Source organism: Ochotona curzoniae, unplaced genomic scaffold (assembly GCF_017591425.1).
Source record: "Ochotona curzoniae isolate NIBS_2020 unplaced genomic scaffold, NIBS_Ocur_1.0 contig_883, whole genome shotgun sequence".
NCBI lineage: Eukaryota > Metazoa > Chordata > Mammalia > Lagomorpha > Ochotonidae > Ochotona > Ochotona curzoniae.
In genome coordinates, this window is record NW_024466599.1 from 47,452,374 (window position 1) to 47,474,859 (window position 22,486).

General features: G+C 37.8%; 1 protein-coding gene across 5 annotated transcripts in view; it reads right to left on the reverse strand.

Annotated features, from left to right (window-relative positions):
- CCDC85A (coiled-coil domain containing 85A) overlaps positions 1–22,486 on the reverse strand; it is a 194,257-nt gene that overhangs the window by 20,003 nt on the left and 151,768 nt on the right. For all 5 annotated transcript variants that reach the window (XM_040993424.1, XM_040993423.1, XM_040993422.1 and 2 more), the window contains exon 3: positions 16,488–16,564. In XM_040993424.1, the coding sequence (XP_040849358.1) occupies positions 16,488–16,564 (77 nt within the window). The remainder of the gene's footprint in view (positions 1–16,487; positions 16,565–22,486) is intronic.

A 22,486-nucleotide genomic window follows, 5' to 3' on the forward strand; every position in this document is an offset into this window, starting at 1 on the left:
ACCTGGTTCCTGCTAATACGGTTGGGAAGGTAGAAGATGATGGCTCCAAGCTTGGGACCCTTGTACCATGTCAGAGATCCACGTGCAGGTTCCCAGCTTTGGCCTGTATGGCCAACTGGGGGAGAGAACTGGTAGATGAGAATGCTTTATGTCTTTCTCTTTGCTTCTTAAGCAAAAAGAAAAGAAGAATATTCACAAAGCATGGGAGAGGGATGCCAACAGGGAGGCAAAATGGATCAAGTTAAGACAACGAATATGTATTAGTAATATAAGTAAGTACAGCTGCTTTTTGGACAGCAAGGACATCTAAGATCTGCTAGCATTAACTTAAAAATTCACAAACAAAAGACTGAACAAAAATGAATTCAATACTTGGTGGTAATAAAATCACCAGCTGAGAAAGAAAAAATCAGCCATTAGCAAAAACAAAACCAGAGCATAAAAAGGCGCACCCTTTTCGTCACAAACTGCTCTCAGTACTAGAGGAAAAAAAATCATTGAAATGTGTAGCCCTTCTCATGCAAAACAATTTATGATGGAAAGTTTCAGATGCAGAATATATATTGTTCATTTAAATGAATAATATTCAACAGTTTATGTTTAGGACCCAAAAAGTTAGAATATAAAATAGCTTTTCAGAGTTAACTTAAAGAATTTTCCATATCATTCATTATTCTGAAAGACCAAAAAAACACAAATTTGCCTCTTTGCAGTTTGTGTCAACACCCCTACTCTGTATACATCTCATTCTTTAAAACTCTCTTCCCCACTTCTGACCTCCCATCTGAGTTCCAGCTCTTCTCATTAATGTCCAACATCTGAAATCTGTCATGTCCAAAAAACAGCTTGATTCCCTTGTACCTCTTAACCTGTTTCTCCTTATCTTCCACATAAATAGTCATTTATATCAAATAGCTGTCTTTCTCAGAATTCAAGGTATCTTATTTCTCCCTCACTGCACCACTCCAGGACTGATATTTAATGCATACTCTAGCTGGATGGGCATGGATAACCCAGAAGGAAACAACCCAAGAAGGCCTAATATTCCACAGCAGGTTTTATTCCAACGACTTTAAGCTTTACTTCCAAGCATACCATGAATTTAAACTCTTTTCTTCATGTCCACTGTCCCACTTAGTTCTAGCCACCATAAGCTTTCTTGGTCTATTAAACTAGCTATCTAATGAATGTCCCTATGAAGCCAAACCCCCAGAAAGTAAGAGCAAAATGCTGCCTCCTCTTTCTGCCTTGGCGTAAGATATCCTTGCCTGCCCTTTATCAAAAGGAATTCACTAACTTAAAGGAGTGATCCAGCCAGCCGCATAGGCTTCTGTTCATTAAAGTCAAGGAGTTATTTGCTTCTCCAATAGTTAAGAACCTCATCAGCTAATGTTTTCTTATAGTAATCTGGGTGGAGGAATTCCATGTCTGGGGAGAATATAATGGCTGCCTTTTCTGTAACCTCCATACCAACTGGAGTCCACCTGGCTATCATAAATTCCCGGAAGAGCAAGGCATTACTGACCAATCACAGGAAGGCCATGTGCTCCACTGACCTACCAGGAACCTGGACACAAGCTGATCATGCACCTCAGTTCGAATTCTAATGTTTAAGAACCTTCGCCTCTAACTCTGCATAGAGACTGTGAATTCAGCACCAGCTATCTGGCTCCTGGCTCTGCGCTTTGCCTTCTTGTGACACCCTGAGGTCAGTGATTGGCTTTCTGTGTGTCAGGCGAGTGGAACCAGTTTGAAGGTTCTGTAACCATGCTTCAACCAGTCTTGAGTATTATTTAGCAATACCTGTGTCCCCTCTCCAGCTCTCTAGACTGATCTCTACCCAGTATTGGTCAGTAACCTTCCCAACATGGAAGCACATGACACAGAAGTAAACTGAGCTCCTCTGCTGGATCCTTCCAAAATCCAAACAGTTGCCTGTGGCCAGCAGAGCCCATCAGCCACATCCCCTGCCTGCGCCTCTAAGCCCAGCGCTTAGTGTTCACCACCTCACTTCATTCCAATCATACCAACCTTTTTGCTTCTCTTTCCTCATACATGGCCAACATGGGTCTGCACGGAACTTGCCTTGGCTCTCCTCCCCTACAGGAGTACCCTCTTTCCTGCTGTATTTGGTCCAAAACAATACTTTTCGTCTATTTAACAGGGCAGTGACTCAGAGACTAATACCCTCTAGAAGCCTCTCATCACTTGACCCTCAGCAAGGCACTTGTCCTTAAGGCGGAGATGGAGAGGCCTCTCAATTAGTTCATGTGGTGGCTGTGAAGGAAGACTAATAAGCTGAAAGCAAAGCCCTCTGACAGCATCAAGTGTTACATAAAAGCTTGATCATTGCTGGGATGCCATCAGTCACCATCTGAGCATTTTATATATACTTGGCTAATCTTTCTTCTGTTTTATTTTAAATGGGAAAGCACTGATTGCATTGTCTTTATGGGGTACAGTGAAAACTAACATAACAATAGGACTCGTTTTTTTTAGACAAGGAACAACCCAGAGAAATTAACAGCAAACAAAGTGTTGAGCAGGGTGAGGCAAAATATTGCTGGAGTGGTCAACCATCCAGTTGCCAAAATTAAATCCAGTCCACTGCCTTGTTTGTTAATAAAGTTTTATTTAAACACATCCAGGTTGATTAATTTGTATATTCTTTGCAGTTCTCATGCTATAATGGCAGACCTCAGCAGTTGCAATGTCCCATATAGCCACAAATCTAAAAATATTGACTATGAAGTTGTAAAGGATGCCTATTGCAAATCTTGGAAGTTTCTGGAGGAAACTGCAAAAGATTAAAGGGAAGCTAAATACCAAAACAGATGGACTTAGAAACTAAACCACTTTCTTGGACAATTCCTAATTTTGACTTTAATGACACCATTTCCAGAGGTCTGATTTGGATGGTAGATTGTTTTCACAAGTATCTTGTTTCAAGACAAATACACTCAAACATGACAGGTTCTAGTAACGTGAAGAATACTAAATTGGAGGGAACGTACAATCTGGACACAAACTATTCCTCTATCCTTACTGGGCATTCTTTCATCCACAATGTGAAGATGATCAACGGGAGACAAGGTGAGAGAGGAATCATCAAAATGGACAAACTGCTACGGAAAGATCAAGGACCCTAGCTAACTGGTTGAAGCTTCACTCAGGGTGCAACAGCTGAGTCAATGGACTCCATCCCATGCTCTCTTTACTGAAGAAGACCTGCTGCAACAGTTAGATTTTCATGAATCATCCATTCTGCTGTGACACAAGTTCTGAGCAGAGAAAGTTCCACTTCATACTATAATCCCAGAACTGAACAGAAGAAAGGGCGCAGAAAAGGGAATTGTAAACTGCCCTTTCAATGACCTACAAACTCATGCCTTTAGCCTTAAAGACTTGTGGTATTGAAAGGCACGCTGAAAACCCAGCAGAGCCAGTCTCTTTGCAAAGATTTACACAGAAGACCTAGCTCAAATATAAGTATGATGTAGTGTAGCAATAAAGTACCGAAGATCAAGGTGATAATACTATTTTATTCTGGGAATCATGAGAAGCCTTACAGCTACACCTCTATCTAGAACTGAAAGATGCCCTTTTACCCTCCCACATGACTGATCCTATTAAATTGCCAACATCAACATCCTGAACAGGTATCTATTTAAAAGGGTAAAAGGTGCCTTTGTGATCTCTTTTGGCTACCTCCATCTCTTCAAGTGCAAAAAGCTCAATATGATTAGCTTCCCTAACCAAGAGAATCCTCACCACATAAAACCATACTCATGAAGGCCTCTGAGAGTTCCCTTATTGACAACGACTACTTAGAAGATCCTACTGTGCTGACCTCTCCTCAAAAGTCTTAAGTGGCAGATCTTTTCAATCTGGGGTGCTGTTACTGCATCATCATTTGGAGAACTTGTTAAAGAAGTATGGCGTTCAGGAATTACATATTTAAAAGGAAGTGGGTTGAAAACAGGAATGCAAGATGAATGGGATGATTTCTCCAAAAAACAAATTTCCAACCACAGTTTCTAAAGCCCTTGTCCCCTTTTCTGAAACTCTCAGTAAAATGGCATCTAAATTCTAACTGCAGCGTCTGTTAACTTCTGGCACTCAGCACTAGCTAGGCACCCACAAGGATATACACCAGACATTCTCCCACAATTTAATTATGTTGAAATTTGCTGTGTTTGGATTTATTTGAGTGTCTGTTTCATATTTTATTCTTATGAAATTTCAGCAGTTAAAGACATTAAATCTCCTAGCATATGAAAATGTTTAAACTAAAAATGGTCTCTCTTTGACATTAAGACACACCGGCCTTGGGTGTCAATGGCAGCTGATAGATCTTGGCTATTAAAAAGCTTCCTTTATTATAGCCAGCTTTTATGTAAGTCCAGAATGGTTCCCATCTGGTCCTGAGTGTATTAGTTATTTGTTATCTGTCAAGCATTAGAACTCTTGCATTGAGTATTGCTCTGTTGAAATCAGAGGCATTTTAGGTCATGGAAAGATAGTGCAGAATTCTTTTGTTATTCTACATTTCAGTCAGATTCATTTTTCTCCTGCAATCTGCCAATGTCTCTCTCCAAACTTTCTGGTAGTGTAACTACTAAGAACGGAAGCTAAATGAATAAGTTCAAAAAATTTTATGTAAGGATGTCACTTGTTCCATTGTATTTAAGAAATAATTATCCAAACCTTTGCTCTAAGCCACTAATCAATATCATAGAAGCTACAAACATACCCAGAGTGTAAAACTTCTCAAAGAAAGCCTCATGATTTGTGTCTCTCAGCTAAACACTGTGGAAATTCCAAGTATCTGAAGTGAGTTCATTTTCATGAAGTACTGTTAAGTTTGAGTATAGGAAATCTCCCTGTAGAGAGTGAATCAGCAGATGGACGAGCTCTACCACTCTGCTTGTCAAATACATCAGCCTTTAACGAATCAGATCATGACCTGGTAGACACAAGTGAATGATGGAAATGGTACACTTTCCAAAGAGAGGAATGATTTAGAATAGATTATTTCTTAGGAATCAGTGATTATAACTTTCCACCATCATTTCCTTGCCTTACCATTAAAATCCTGGAGTGTGGAGCTGTGTGTTGAATGGACTGGGGACTCAAACAAGGTAGATCTCAAATAAGAGTGTGGTGATTTTCTCAACGTAGGGAATATCAAAGTGCCTGGAAGCTCTGACCCTGGGAGCCACAGGGAATGACCAGGACATCATAGGAGCAGCCAGTCAAGAGCCAAAATCAAGTTCAGAGGGGGTGAAGCTTGGAAATACAAGGGATTTAATTTGGTGAGTAGGGGACATTCTGTATACTTGAAGGAATAGCTCTTACAGGGGCGGACTCCAACCTCAGCTGGTACCGCCTGAGAAGCAGTGCTCAGTAATGCCAAACCTGTCAATGTGAGTGGGTTGCTTTTCAGAATACTCTGTTATTAAAATACTTTGTAGAGCTTCTATAATAAATTCTAAAATGAATTCAAATCTTTTAAGCATTTTTCATCAAGCCACTGGAGGCCCTTAATTAGTAAATAACTGAGCAAAAGCCTTTTATTTTAGATGATCTCCATCCTATCATTTCTCCATGCATGCTTTTAGCATCATCATACATGAACATACCGAAATGGTACACAGACTCTATGGCACTCAATCTAAAGCAATGTGTAAGTTTTTATAACCTAGAAAAACTGATCGTTTTCTTGCAGGAAACTCTGGTAATTCTTTCATTGTCCAGTTCAGCACGAGTTAAAGGATCTGTCCACTTCCTGTTAGCTATTAGTTCAAATGCTTTAGTCTACACAAGGGATCCAGTAAGTCAGATTTTCTTTGTAAAAACATTTTTTTCCTCTCTACATTGTTCTTTATGTGCACCACAAATGCAGCTGACTGATTTATATGCAATTTTCTTTTGTTATTCTCCTCAGTCTAGCTACACTACAAACACACACACACACACACACACACACACAAAACTAATGTGTGCTAGCTCATGTTTGGTCATTCCCTTTTTATTTGTAGTAAATTATTTTGGCTCATCTCAGAATTGAATTGCTGAAAAATGTGTTACATACTGAAATAAAAAATACACTTTGCCTGTGTATAAATTAGAGATAGTTAATTTTCTTACATTTCCTATACTGACAATCTCATAATGTTAAAAAAATCCTTTATGTAATGTCACGTTTCTTTTTATTGTATACACCCTTTTACAATGTTTTTAACTGTGATGTCTTTAATATGTTCACTTTGCTTATAGATTCAGGGCAGAACAGTTTAAGTTGCCGGTGATCTTGAGTTATTTGTACCAACTTTTAAAAAGGCATTTTCTTCTCAAATATCCATCAGTAGCACTGCATCATCTAAAAATAATGATTTCATATTTTGAAAATCAGTCCAGAGACTGAATTTAGGGTACAGTTCAGTGCTGCTTGTAAAATACTGCACTCCCTGAGGGCTGACCTGCCACAGTGGCTCTACTGGCTTCCCACCTTCCAAGCAGCCCCCCTTTACCACTGGATAGAAGCAACTCAACTGCACACCTTTCTCCTTCTGTTATTGAATGAGGGACCTTTTTTTTTTTTTCTAAGACTTAGTAATGTGGTATAGGCACAAGCTTTTGTTAACATTTAGGTTCAAAAGTGTGGCTGGAAGGAGCCATAGTTGCAAACCAAGAGCGGGGAATTTGCACCTGCCCAGAGATAAAACCACAAGCAATTCTCACACTCCTTTTTACTTGTGTATGTTGTTAGAGACAACCAGCACTTCTGCATGCATTACACATGATTTTATATAAATTTTACATGCACTGATGGGATTGTGTATCTTAAAATATACATTATCTAACACTTCTTACACTAATATATGGGCATACTACCTGTCTATTTGAAATATGAGATGCAAGCATATATAACCATTATTTCATATTACTTAAATAAACAATAGTTGATGAGATTTTATCAACATTAGAACCTGAGGCACAGAATAACCCACAATGGCAGGAAAACATACTTTTAAGTAGAAGGCCAAATCTGATCTAATGTTGTAATTGTAAGGAAATTTAGTACCAAATTTAAAAGGACGTATTTTTTTTTATATTGAGCATTGTATACAAAGGCAAATGTTCTGCGGGTAAGCAAAGTCACAGGTTTGCAGAGCTAAGCAGAACAGTCCACATCACAGGGAAGTAACCCTTGGCTCCTGGCCTCCAGTTACTGAAGGAAAGAGGCCAAGCACTAGTTCTAGAAATCCATGCTGAGTGTTCATTCTAGCAAGCAACCATAGCTATGTTAGTCACGGAACTGTTTTCAGGGTTGAAAGTCATTATCAATTATTTCTCAGACTCCTAAACATGATTATGTTTTTGCTTACTGTTCATAAAGCTACTACTTTTGGAATGTAATTTTAGGAAGTCTCACTTCTCTTAGAAATATATTCATATGGGTAGACACCTTTCAAAGGGACAAATCCAAATGGCTAACAAGCATATGAAAAAAATGCTCAAGCACCCTGGCAATAAGGGCAATTCAAATAAAACGATACTGAGATCCCACTTAATGCCAATAAGATTGGCCCACATACAGAAAACTACCAACAACACCTGCTGGCGAGGGTGCAGGGGAAAAGGAACCCTACTCCACTGCTGGTGGGATTGCAGGCTGGTGCAACCACTATGGAAGTCAGCATGGAGAATAGTTAGGCAACTGAAAATCCACCTACCGCATGACCCAGCATTACCACTTCTAGGAATTTATCCAAGACATGTTACACAAGAAAGCAACATGTACCTCAATGTTCACAGTAGCACAGTCAACAATCGCCAAAACATGGAATCAAGCTAAATGCCCATTAACAGAGGACTAGATAAAGAAATTGGGTTCATCTACAGTATGGAATACTACTTAGCTATTAAAAAAAAAAAAGAAACACAACTGTTTGTTGCCAAAGAGATCAAGCTAGAAATGATTATGCTAAGGAAAATGAGCCAATCCCAGAAGGTAAGATATTATATGTTTTCTCTAATATAAGATAATATGATGTCAAATCTAAAGATCATACCTGTGAATTCTTCTTTACTACACCTCCTAGTTATTTGTACCCTTTGTAAGAAGACTTTGCAATGTAAACCATTAATCAATCATCCGTAAGAAACTTTTAATCACTTGAGATTGTTGACGTCCCTTTTATCACTGTTAATGCTACTGCCCATAAGTTCCAAGACTCTAGTCCTCATTGTACCTTCATTAGTGCCTTGGGACACATGTTGGCATTTATGCCTACATAAAGAAGCTGGAAACCTTTCACCACCCTAGCATGACATCGATACCTTTGTCTATGTTCGTTAACTTCATGTGGATAAAGGTTCACTGATTTTTTTCTTTTTCCCCATGGTGGACTGTACTCAAGGGGCTACAATATGGAACCATAGCAGAAATTAGTATGTTCATAGGCGGAAACAGAGACGTATGTCCTCATGCATGCAGCACAAGAATGGACTCACAGCAAAAGGCTGATAAGCTCCCACATTATTGGGAGAGACCTCAGTGGAAACATAATGGACTTGTGAAAATTCATCAGAGACACCCATTGTAAGATTGTAGGGGAGAAGGGAGGGGAGAGGAGGGAACTTAGGAAGGGGGTGGGGAGCCTCCAGTGCCTATTAAATTGTATCATAAAACAATAAAAATACATTTATGTTATTTTGTTTTGTCAAAGAATATGGCTAGCTGCCTATATTATACTTAATATTTAACATTTGTAATTAGGATACATATATATATAGAGAGAGTACCTATATCTTTTGCACAAGTAAAAGATATTATTAAGTATTAAGAGGTAACAATTTTTAATGATATTTTTAGAAGAACCAAGTGTGTTATCTATCATCTTATTAACTGTCTCAGATGCAATTTTTTTATTTTAAAGATTTATTTATTTTTATTGGAAAGGCAGATACAGAGAGAGGAGGAGAGACAGTGAGACAGAGCTTCTGTCTGATGATTCACTCCCCAAGTGAGCACAACATCCGTGCTGTTGTTATCAGAAGCCAGGAGCCAGGAACCTCTTCCAGGTCTCCCACATGGGTGCAGGGTCCCAAGGCCTTGGGCCATCCTCCACTGCTTTTCCAGGCCACAGTCAGAGTGGGATGGGAAGTGGAGCTGCTGGGATTAGAACCAGTGCCCATCCTGGTGCGTTCAAGGCAAGGACTTTAGCTGCTAGGCCACTGTGCAAGCCCCCCCCCCCGTTTTTTTCTTACATTTTTTTCCCTGGTAACCTATTTTCCCATTAAATAATGGGTAAGTTGTAGAAATAGAAATGTGGTAGGAATGTGCTACTGATTAGCAGGTAATCGCATGTGCCTTGGCCTTGGAGTCCTGGTTGTTGCTTCATGGCTTCTATTGAAGAATGAATAATGGCTTGCTTTGAAGAATATGAATACAGTATTTTGCAGAATTATCTTTAGGGGCACCTGCTTAGCCTTGAAGTGCAGACGGAGTGACCAAATGTCTGTACATGCCCCCTTAGTCTTGAAGTCAAAATAGAACAATTAATTGGTTGTGTAGAAGCTTGTGAGGTGTCTGAGTAAATGAAAAGGACAGCTTCTTCTTGAGCTGTAGCGAGAGCGCACTGACAGTGTCTGTGACTTTACCACTGAATCCACGCACCATTCCTAAGTTCCGAACTTGGCTGGAGCTGGACTCCGGCAATGGCTATCACATTTTTTTTTATTGTTAATAACATTTTACTATGTGATACGGTTTAATAGGCAATGGGATTCTCCCCACCCCTCCCACAACCCTCCCCCCATGGTGGATTCCTCCGCCTTACTGCATAATCACAAAAGTTTTTAAAGAATTGTTTCAATGTGCCCTAGTGATAGAAGGAATTATTAACATGTCAAGTGTAGCTATAAAACTGCAGCACTGTCTGGGCCCAGCATTATAGCCTAACAGGTTAAGATGCAGCCTCTGACACTGGCACCCTTTATGGGCACTGGTTCAAATCCTGTCTACTCCATTTCTAATCCAGCTCCCTGCTAATGTACCTGAGAAAGAAGCAGCAGATGGCATAAGTGCTTGGGCCCCTGGCACCCATATGGGAAACCTGAGAGATTCCTAGCTCCTGGCATCAGGCCGGCCTGGTCTGGCTGTTACACTCATTTGTGAAATAAATCAGTAAAGGTTTCCTTTTTTTTTTTTTTTTTAAATCTCTCTCTCATATATATGACTATGCATTACAAATAAATAAATTTCAATAAATACAACATTGTTACATAAGATCACTGAAAACATGCAATATTTTGCTCGACACTCCCACTGCACCTTCATGCTGTCATTACAATGAGGAGACCTAGTGACCAGCTTTACAATGGATAAAGCCATCGTCTGCAACACTGGCTTCCCATATGGGCACCAGTTCAACTCCTTGTTGCTCCCCCTTTGGATGCAGCTCCCTGATAACACACCTGAAAAAGCATAAGATGACTCAGGTGCTTGGAACTCTGCACCCACGTGGGAAACCTGGAAGCATCTCCAGGCTCCTGGCTTCGGCCTCACCGACCCTTCATTATTGCAGCCATTGGCAGCGTGAACCAGGAAATGGAAGAACACTCAAACTCTGTTTCTATCAAATAGATCTTTAAAGAAAAAGTTCTCATCACCTTTCAAAAGTTTTCATGCAGGACTCTTCAACCATGAGTTCTCAGAAAAATATTACAAAACCTTCCCTTTGAGTTTCCATCTTGCAGTAGACATTTTTCTATTAAATTCTCTTGGATATTTTTCCTGTTACAAATAAACTTTTCCTTTAACTAGGATGCATTTGCATTTCCCGGCATGGCTTTTCCACGTCCATTTATATCATCATTACCATCACAGCCATACCTCTTGTGGGTCTTCTATTTATCCCCTGAAGGCTTAGTGAACTAAACAGAAGCCCTCTTTTATTTTCATTAATTAGATAGCCATGTCAACTTAAAGAAAACGGACATCCATAGCACTGTTCATCTGGTGTAGTCCACTTTTTCCTAAATATATGACCCCAGCAGCAACCAATTCTTTGTGAACTGCGCATTTTTTCCTATCAGTAGCATCCAGAATCTGCCCAGGTTATGCAAACATGATTAGCATTGCTGTTTATGAGTAAAATAAGTAATTCTAAACAAGTTACTCCTCATGAGTGCTTGGATGGTAAATCCCATGCAAATAAGCGCTGGAAGAATACAAATAATTGTTTCAAGCATTCCCTGGACCATCTTTTGTGCAACAGCTATTTTTACTGATACATTCCCAACCATGTATTTGTGGCCCTACAATACAAAAGAATTGGCACAACAAAGTCAGAGACTATGAGAAAGCAGAAGAACAAAAAAATTTGAGTAACTATTTTTATAGCCAAGAAATAAAAGCTCATAAGGGAATCTATACATTTCTAAAATTTCTCCCATTTCTGTCCAGCCCAAAAGCATTTTCTACCTGAGCACCCAGTGGAGGTGAGGGGGCATCTTAGGGGTATGACGTAGGATGCAGGCCGTGTTGCCATGGAAGTAAGAAGCTTGATTTCTTTAGCTCCTGGGTAGCCTTCTTAGCCTTTCTGGCAAGGGTGACAGGCTTTTTTTCCCCTTTTGTTCCGAAACTGCTTGGGAAAACAGCCCTGCCTCCTTAGCAAGGCACTGAAAGACTACATTGTGAGTTTGTACTGGAGCCAAATTATAGGCAGGCAAGATTTTTCATTTCCATTCCTAAAATTAGCTTCCTTTGTGTGTGCTAGCACAACAGAAATAGAAACATTTGCTGAATGAGGCCCACTCGGTGGTAATCCCAGTGGCCCTGCCTCCCCAACAGCACAGCAGAGCCCTGGCACTTGGGCAGCAGGATGACATCAGGCAGTGCCAGGTGCCTTCATGGTTTCTCCACATGGGCTCTCAATGTCAGCCTCAAGATGTAGGTGGCTTGTGTGGTGGAGTCTCTGATGCATACAACACCTAAGTTGCTTGTGATCAAATGGTGCCAAAGCATTGGATCACAGGGAGCAGATTTTCCAGGAAGATTTTGACAAACTTAATCGACTTTGGAGCTGCAGCAAACTGCATGCTGCATCTCTTGGGTTCTCTTCACATTTCAAAACCCCAGGTCAATATGTAATAGGGAAGAATAGTTAAAAGTAGTAATAATAGCTTTAATCCAGGGTTATATCTGAATATTCAAAATAGTCAAAGGGCAGAATTATTTATGTATAATAAAGTCATCAAGTAGGTATTTTGTACCATCCATTTAATTATTTTCTACTTGAGTAGAATTCTTAATTGCAGGTGTAACACATGGACAAATCGTGCAAATCTGACCATGAGGAAAGGGACAATGAAATCAGAATGTGAGCAGGACTTCAAACTTGGCTGTAAAATGGCAACTCAACTTCAAAAGCAGCACTCTATCCTTTGCCTTCACCCACCTGCCCTGCAGATTACTTTGAACAACAACAACAACCAAAAAACTCCCTCTAAGTGTATTTTATTACGGATGAATGTTCTATGCAAATCTGGATATTTGTGTTGTTTAAAACGAAATGTAAAAGGTTTTGAAGTTATTTTGGAAATGTGTTAGAGAGAAGACAACCCTATAAGACACATTTTAAATTTAATTAGAGTTACTACCGTTTTCAGAAAAACAGAATATTATTTCCCTTGAAGCACGAATAAAATAAACATCTAACACATCTCAGATGTCTAAGCAATCTACCATTTGTTTTTCAGAAAAAAAATTGAGAAAATTGAATTTGACAGTAAGATGAAAATAGCTTCAGTGGCTTAATTACACTGAGTTATAATAATGAGGTGCTGTGACTACTGAAGACACTGCTGGAAGGAGTAGTGAATCAGCTTACACCTGAACTTTAGACTACCCTGTATTAGTTATATGACCAGGACAATGCCCTTAACGCCTCTTAACCTGATATGCCTTGACTTTAAAAAGAAGCTTTCCTTATGAGACTTATGAGGTTCTACCACGCTCAAAGAAAATCTCGGCCTCATTCTCCAGAGAAAGTGTGCTATACATGTAAGTATATACAGAAAAAGGCACATATAAAACTACATTTTATACCACGATGTCACTTGTAAAATGTTTCTAATATTATTAGTGACTAACTGATTGAAATCAGAGTTAATATTATAGGTAGCAACTAGATTTATGTAAATAACAGTCTTCATTTTAGCATGCAATAAAGCTCACAGACCAGTCTGAACAATTTTTGTACTGTAGGTCTTATGAGAGGGACTATACACTCCTTCGAAATGTTTTAAATGTGATTTTCAAACAACTGTTTACATCATGTCATGTACTCAAGGAACAACATCCTAAGCTTAGGTGATTTATGTCAACTTAGGTGATTTATTTATAAAATTTTTATAAACATTCCTTTCAAATGATTTTGGCTAGCAAATAATGTTTCATTATCAAAAAATAATGAAAACTGAGCTGATTTTAGGATACCTCTGAAAGCACTCTCACACCGGATTCAAAGTGGAGCTCTGTGATTTTTGCAGGATATTGCCATCGTCAAAGCAAAGAGCGCTGCAGTCACGGCACGCTGACCTGCCTGGCAACCTGACTGAATCTGCTCGCACTTTTACCATCTCCTCCTCACCACTGGATAGAGCCAACTCCATGTGTACCAGCTTCCTCCAACTGTTCAAGAAAGAGCCCTTCATTCTGGGATGGACACAGACACAAACCTTCATTTACAAGGAATGCCAACAATGTAAGAACGTCCTCATTCACATGTGAAAATATTCATATCTTTGCACCTAATCAGAAAAAAACTCACAAGCATGACACCCTTCCTGTATTTTAAGCATCTATTTGTGTATAGACAGATGGATATATAGATAATACAAGTTCCTAAAATGGCAGTGATTATGTCCAACTTGATACAAATAATTAAAGTAAGCATATAGAGTTTGTCCTCCACACAGTGCTTTCGGTGCGTTATATAATTAACATCAACTATCAACAAAGAACCTGGTCAACAAGTGCCCCAAAGAAAACGAATATACATAATATTCCAATTGCCATCTGCATTCTTATTCCCATTTAACCTAAGACAAATGGATATATTATCATCAAGCTGGGAGTAAAAAGGAATGTGTTTCCAATCAAGGAAAAGTGATCAAGTTCCTAATCTAAAATCAAGTTTTCAAATACTGAGATTAATTTATGCAGTGGTATAACCTTGTTGCATTGAATTGACCTTGCAAATCAGCTAACAGGATGCAGTCAGAAATCATTTCTGCAGGGAAATCTCAACATAACAATTTTTAACAGAAACATCGGAAAATAAATTATGTAAGGCTCTAGGCAAATCATCCCAAGCTTCAGCATTCCACAGGGATACCATTTCTTTTTTTCCGACTTCTCTAAGATTCATTCCTGTGTTCCATCCTACTCAGTTATCTAGTGAATTTGTGCATTTCAGCCTATGTTCACACAATGAAGTGTATTAAATGGTTCTATCGTAACTAACTTAGCTGCAAATGAATGCAACACTCTCATTAGAAATTTAACAGATACATTGTTGTTTGAACTACAATATTTTTTATAAATGTGCAATAGCATAGTTTTAATAGCAGCTAGCATATTAAAACATTTGACATATAAATAGCTACTCACTAAATCTAAAATACTGTTTTCCCTTTTTAATAACTCAGATCAAAAAGAATCTGACACAATACACAACATCTTTACACTTTGCAGGGGCACATATAATAGGAATGCATCCTACATCAATGACATCTTAACTTCTGTAAAACTTGATCTTGCTTAGCCATTTATGAGAGAAAAAACAGTGGAACAAGACAACCATTGATACTAACAAGGCAGTGCATTTGAAAGCATATAATTAGAGGCGCTAATTCGACAATTTAGTTGCTTTATCTTTCCTGTTAACAATGCAAGTAATAGGCATTTGTATCAAATATACGGAATACTCTGCTGGTTTTCCTTCAGTTGTCACTATACTTTTAGACTTGAAATAACCTTATAATTATTTTTACATTTAAATGCTTATTTTAATAAGGTAGCACAGTTATTGACATTTTAATGTGGGATCTGAGTCTCTATGCCCACTCAGATATAAACCAAAAAACATGTATCCTTTGTGGGACCTTCTGTTTTATTTCTTTTACATTTCAATTGCCTGAGGATGGTATGACTATATATAACTTTTTTTTTTTTTTTGCTTTCTTTAGAATAGGGAGAGACTGCAAAAATGTTCAAAGCCCCTAATACGGTTTTACTGTGGCTCTAATGTAAAAGCGGAAAAGGGCAAAAGACTTGGAAAAAGAAAATAAAGATGAAAAATTAAAATTCCAACTGATAGCATTTTATTTTATTATGTGAATAACCCTTGGTATCATCTTGAGTTTTAATATATAGTTTGAGGAGAGAAGCTGATTGATTTCTTTAATTTCATAATTTCTAAGCAATTCTTTGGGCAATGGAAGAAAGAAGCACTTTTGCATGTAAAACACGATAGCACAAATCATCATTACTGAGCAAAAGCAGTTTTAAAAAACGCGATTAAAAAGCCCTCCGAAGTCTTTCCAAGGAGTCTGTCTTAATGCTTAAACCACTCTCCTTGAATTACAACCAATCTATGCTTTTTAAACTACTATTTATGAGTTGTTTGGAGGGCAATTTTACATTAGTTGTTTAAAAACTAAAATCCATCACCAGATTATGGAAAGAACACCAGTGACTCATTGTTTAGAAAACCTCTTTTAAATCAATGTATAATACATTAATATATGGAGGTCTATAAAGGAAACTAAAACTGAATCATTAGTCTTATTCCACTCAAAACATTTATTGAAAATTACTACGTCATAAAGCCAACATCATTCTCACCAATGTGACAGAAACAATTTGTGAAGTGAAACTCAAGACATTAAATACCCTTAAAAGGCACCATTTTTCATTCACCAGAGAAAAGAAAATGCCAAAATAAAAACGTGTCAATTGCTAACATCACTATATTACACTGAAAGAATTTAATTATACCACAAAGAATACTAGGAATTACACATTTAATTAAGGTATGGAACCTTCAAACTGCCTATAACTTCACGAGCTCACAATTTAGTGAATTTCCCATGTAAATGTGTCCCCTGTCTGTGTCTATCACCTACACATTTATGAGTGATAATCTGAAGGTATCTTTATATTTCTTCGTTTTTTTTTTCCTTTTAAAAATGACTTCACATTCTCAGTGCAGATACCCATACCCTTTAGTGCAACACTTATGAATATGGATAATATGATGGCCATCATGGAACAAAATCACACTGCACATGGATGAATGACTGTCAACACAATGATTTCAATCACTTAAGAAGAAATGTGGCTAAATTCCAAATAAAACGCTACAACTCACATGACACTGACTAGCTATGAGCTTCTGGAAATCACCCACCTGGGGCAGCATGCGATTTTCTTCCTCCAGCTGTCTTACTCTGGCCTCCAGCTGCCTAACATAGGACAAGGTTGATTCTAAAATTGAAAAGAAAGAACTCACATTACCCATATTATCTCATATTGGGTACACTGGCAAGATACTTTTGGTTTGATAGACTCAAACCTATACAAAGTGAGTACACAATCTATTACTTAAGAAAAACAAAGTCATAATTTTCCCTAGGGGAGAAAAAAAAGAACAAAAATAGTAGCCATTGAAACTAGAAGTGATTTTGAACACTTATATAATATTAAGTATCATCAGAGAAGTGTATAAATAGCGAGAGTGTAGGCTTTCATACACAAGTTTTCAGAACATTAGGTATTGAAGACAATTTATCCCTGTTTTCTCTTTCTGTTGGACATTTTTAATTGCCCTTGAGTCAACCACAGGCACTAGACTTTTCTGTAAATAAACTACAAGATCCCCCTGAAAAGAGAATGTAGGACAAATGTTTCAAATATCTGGGTCCCCTTATTTTCCCAATACATTTTTCAATTCTTACCAGCAATATTTCTTTTCACAAATTTATAGGTACTAACTCTATGATTCAGAGACCAGCTATTCAGATTTTTGTTTTCCTTGAGAGAAACAAACACCCAGATTTCCCCTAAATCTTTAAATAAACTGAAGGGAAAAACTAGAATTGATTCTTGATTTTGCTTCTTCAGAAACTGACACACATCCTGAAACCTAAAAATCAACATCAAGATCAGATTGTATTCTATACTGCAAATCTCAACATTAGAGCTTTATATCAGAAACAAAGGTTCATCGGTATAGGAAAGTAGAATTTCATTTTGGGAACAATCTGATGGTAGCTCTGATTTTGAAACCTCACAGAACAACATAGTTCTATTAATTCATTCCCAAAAGACATATATTTCCTGTGTAATGAAAGGTACATAGGGATAGATTTTCTCACAACTTCCCTGCACAGTTAGTATTAAAACAAATTCCTTGGTGTTCATGCTCCCTAGCTCAGACACACAGATGAAGTGGTAAGAAGGAAGTATGCTTAAGAGACAAGTGTTTGGAACCCCCAACTACTGAAGGTTCATACAGATATTGATGCGAATTAATATCTGAACCTTTAATTCTTTATGGAAAATTATTCTTATGTGGAAATTGTTGAGATAAACTTTGTTCCACTTTTGTGACTTTCAAAGCAACAGATTAGCATTTTCTAAGACACGTGAGAAGTACCAGTCGTTAATGCATAAATTGACCAGTTAGGCTCGTCCCTGAGCACGGCTCGATATGCTGCTTTTCATGAACATTTTGCACAAAGCTCTCATCACTGTATTACTATGAGGACACAGTGACCTCACACGAGTGGTGACTATCCCTAAGCATGCCCTCATGGAAGAATCATCAACGCAAAGGGAAATGAAGGCATGTGCACACACTTTTTTTTCAGTTTAATCAAATATTAAACCTGCTTTATGGACTCTTTCAAAGGGAAAACTATATACAGCCTGCATGAATAGCAAAGCCATTGATTTCATGAATCTGCTTTAGTTTAGCAAGTGAATCCGTGATTTGCAGTTCATCAAGACATGATTGTGAATTGCCTGCTGGGCAGTTGTGCCAGCCTCAGTCTCTCCCTTACAAAACTCACTGGATACAAATTGTTCATGTAAAACATTGATCTGCAAAATGTTATTTAAATCGTGAAAAGTATATAATTTTATCTTCTGTTCACTGTGTACACATTATCTTTATTTCCCTTATACTGTAACACACAGAACAGCTGTAAGGACTGTACTGAGTGATTCAGCTGTATTTGGAAAAATGAAAATTGTTGCAATTTAGTGATTATCTTCAGCATTGTAATTTTTTGTTCTACATATTTGAAGTTTACACAGTTGATGATTTCACTAAGACTCTCCCTTAAATTACAAAAATCTTCAATTCAGAGGAAGTTTCCCAAGTTTGAAAAATATTTCTTCCTATTTTTAATGTGGAATTGCAATATGACAAGTAAAAAACCTTTATTCCAAATCACCTAATACAATCATACCTGGACAAGAGATGAAAAGCATTTTTAAACAGGCAGCGAGGACAAAGTTCAGTATGTTTGGAGTTCAATGAACAAATTAATATTGTGTGACTGCTTTGTGTTGGGTATTTTCCTACTGTTGGAATGAATGAAAGACCAGTTACTGTAATTATTAACAACTTTCTAAGCATATAAATTCCCTTTTAATATTACAAACTCATGTAATATGTTCCAAAAGGTCCTAATTCTTGCAGGCTGTTAGACTCTACTGCAATCATCATGTAAAAAAATCAGTGGTCCTCTCAAATGAACAAATCTGTTCCTGGCAGATATAAAACAACAAATTTTGGACCTGTGTTATGACATAGCTGGTTAGGTCACCACCTGCGATACCCATGGCGGGCCCCCTATGGGCTCTTATTTGATTGCTGGCTGTTCCACTTCTGATATAGCTGCCTACTGATTCACCCGGGAAAGCAAGTGTTTGCATTCTTACTACGTACATGTCAGATCTGCAAGAAACTGGCTCCTGGGTTGGGCCCAGCCTAGGCCTGGCCTTTGGGCTTATCTCCAAAGTGGATCAGTTGATAGTAGAGCTCTGTGTCGATTCTTTCCTCTACATGACTCTTTCAAATAAAAAAACTTTTTTTAAAATAGGAAGAACTCCTAAGGCATAAGTAGGAATATTCATGTTGTTAGTTGTGTTTGATGAAGAACTGATTATATAGTGCTTTAATGAAAGAAAAAAAAAACTCTTGTAAAATGTACTGTCTGATCAGCATTCAGTCCTTGAATCTACATACAGAGGGCAACTGGGAAAAAAGATCCTTCGACTGGTGTGAAAAAAAAACACATGTTTTACTTAGTTCTCATGGTTGATTAGTTTCTGTACTCTAGGTTGACTGAGCTTGACTAGGAGTACGAAATGCTTATATGGGAGGAAAACATTTTAAACACATACACTGCTTTTAAATTTTATCATGTTTTTCAGATATGTGACAACTAATACAGAATACAAAGTGTATAGGAACAAAGTGGACATTTTATGATGGTTTTTAGCTCATATTTATATTCCTCTGGAACTGTGGTCTTTATACTTTATTTGCAGTATATTGTGATCAGTGATACAATAAGCCTATGATTATGGAATGGACTGAAATTATGTTTTTGCAATGATTAGAAAAAAGATTGACAGGAAGGAATAGTATTGAGGGATAGAGAGGAATGGGCGTTTGGATATCTTCTTGGATCTGTACCTGTAGCATGCACAAACTCCTTTATAGGTTTAGAAATTTATTAAGAGTAAGTTAAGAATGAGATTTCAGAATGTCATTTTGTCTTCCAGAATTCTCGAGTGAAGTTCCAACAGAATATCAACAAAAGCCAACAGATGACCACAGTTAAGTACATCGATATAAGAAGCATCAGAAGATTACTCTATCTTCAAGAAACACGCAGCTAGTTGGTTAAAATAAGAGCAAAAATTGAAAATTCAACAACACAGTATGATTCAGTGCAAAATCATGGGACACAGGAAAAAAGGAAGCAGTCAGACTTATTGTAGTTCTCATAAAGAGGAAACTCATGTTTACAGTGGGTCAATAGAATTCTGAGAGGGCAAAGCAGTACAACCAGTGCCACAAAATAAGCAAGGGCCAGAATCGACCAATGATCCTATGAAATGTGAAGAGAAAAAGGAATCTAATGAAAGAGAATGACATAGCTACATCAGGAGGAAAAGATTAGGGTGTGTCCACAATCACAACTAGGAAAGCCAACAACAACCCTCACTAATCCAGGTGAAACTTTCTTGAAGCTTCTTTGAAAGAAAGGTATTTTGTTTCTCTTTCTGTTTGGGAAACTAAGTTTTAGAGGCAGCGTGATACAAACTGCCAATGAAAAAATTCAAGAACATTCTCAAGACGATCTCCGAGTGCATTTTGGGCACATTCTCAAAGCACAAATCATTTATCTTCATGCAACAATCTCATTTTTCCTTCATTCTACATGTAAAAGTTCACAGCTCTAAACTATAATAGAACAGTTATAAGAGACACACAATAAATTTCTGTGTAAGTCCACATCTTCTAAAGAATTCCAATGTTACAGGTGGAATGTGCTTTAGGGCTTTTGTATTCCAACTTATCCCCCTAAACTTTGACTCAGTTTGCACATGAGAAAAACTGACAGTGGTGAATTTATTCCACACAATAGTGAATTTAGCCCAGAACACTAAGGATTAGCCAAGTATAAGTGTATTCAATGGTTTTGTTTGATTATGGGGGGGTACCACGGTGATCCTTATCTTGTATCTTCCAATCACAAAGGATATCAAAGTACTTATACAATTAAATTATCCTAGTTTATTCCGGACTTTAGGAATTCCTGATAGATTCCTGATTGATATTTTCTTTGGGCAATTTCCTTGAATTAATTTCAATTCAGTTTACCTGAAATGCATTTAATCATATATACAGCTTAATTTTTTCCTCTGTTACTTTATACTATGACCAAAATAAACAACTGTATTTTTCTGTTTTCATCTCCCCTATGGAAACATCTATTCCCTCAGACTGCCTACGTTACTATGGTTAGCGTGTTTCATAAAGGTTTATCAGATAGCAGCTGCATAAGATTGGTCAAATTTTGGAGTGGTTTTGACTAGAAGAAATGCTGTCATACCTCAAAAATCTTAGTAGAACATAAAACCTTGCAATGGTACTTTCTAACTAACACAAGCCAAACTATCTTCAGACTGTACAGGAGGGAAATCTGGAAGACTACAGAGGCATGGGTTTGTAGGTACGAGTTTTGCAATGGCTAACAGGTACTGTATGCTGAGATTTGGATATTCCTCTTCAACTGAAATGCATTTTATTTATTTCATAGGCAGAAATAGAAGAGCAATCTCCCATCCAATATTACACTCTGGATGCTCATACTGGCAGGTGAAGTTGGGAGATAGGACTTTACTCCAGTTCTCCCAAATGGATGGAAGGAGACTAACTACCTGACCCATACCTGTTGCCTTCCGGGATGTGTATCATCAGAAAGCTAGTAGAGGCAGGAGCTGGAGGCGGGCATTGGAATGGGTTTAAATGTAACGGTCATTTAAGAAGTGTTCAGGTCATGTAAGCTCTTGTCCTCATGGGTTACGTTCAATCCCTTTCTTGTTCTCTTGCACTTTCACTGTCAGCCACTTGGTGATAAAAGAAATATCCTTACCGGGTACTGATCCCTGGATCTCAGACTTCCCAACCTCTAGGACCATGAGGCAATAAATTTTGGATCATTATAAATTACACAGTTAATGGTATTGCATTACAGCAGCACAAAACAGTTTCTCCCAGCAAAAGTATCCAACAGCCACTTGATTTCCAATTAATAGGCAACTTCATTAATAAATGTTATGCTCCAAAGACATAGCTGTATTGTTTCAAATTAATTCTACTAGTCATGGCTTTTACATGTTCCTTACAAAATTACTTTGGAACTATTTTCAGAAATTATTACCGCTCTGAATAAAAGTGTTTCTCATTCTACCTCAGGCAAGCAAAAGTCTGTCTTTTACCTGGCATCCATATTTGCTCTCAAAGTATAAATGATTATATTCCTCACTATAACATACTCTTATTAATTTATTGCTAGAATCATCATTTTCATGTTTGTCTGTATATATATTTTTCATACTGCCTTACTGGCAGAGAGAGAATATTTCAGTGAAACCTTAATACCCAGAATAAATAAAAGCTGGTATTGAATCCGGGTCTATTCCACCATCCATGAAGCAGATTCCCCCTTCTCTGACCTCTCTGTGCCAATTTGTAAGAGACATGACATGGTGATTTCCTCTCTCTCCTCTCCAGAAGGAACCTGCTAAGGTCTTACTGATCTAGAGCCCTCTCTGCTCTGTTGCCACCCACACCTTCCTCTACTTAGAAGTACAATATTCAGT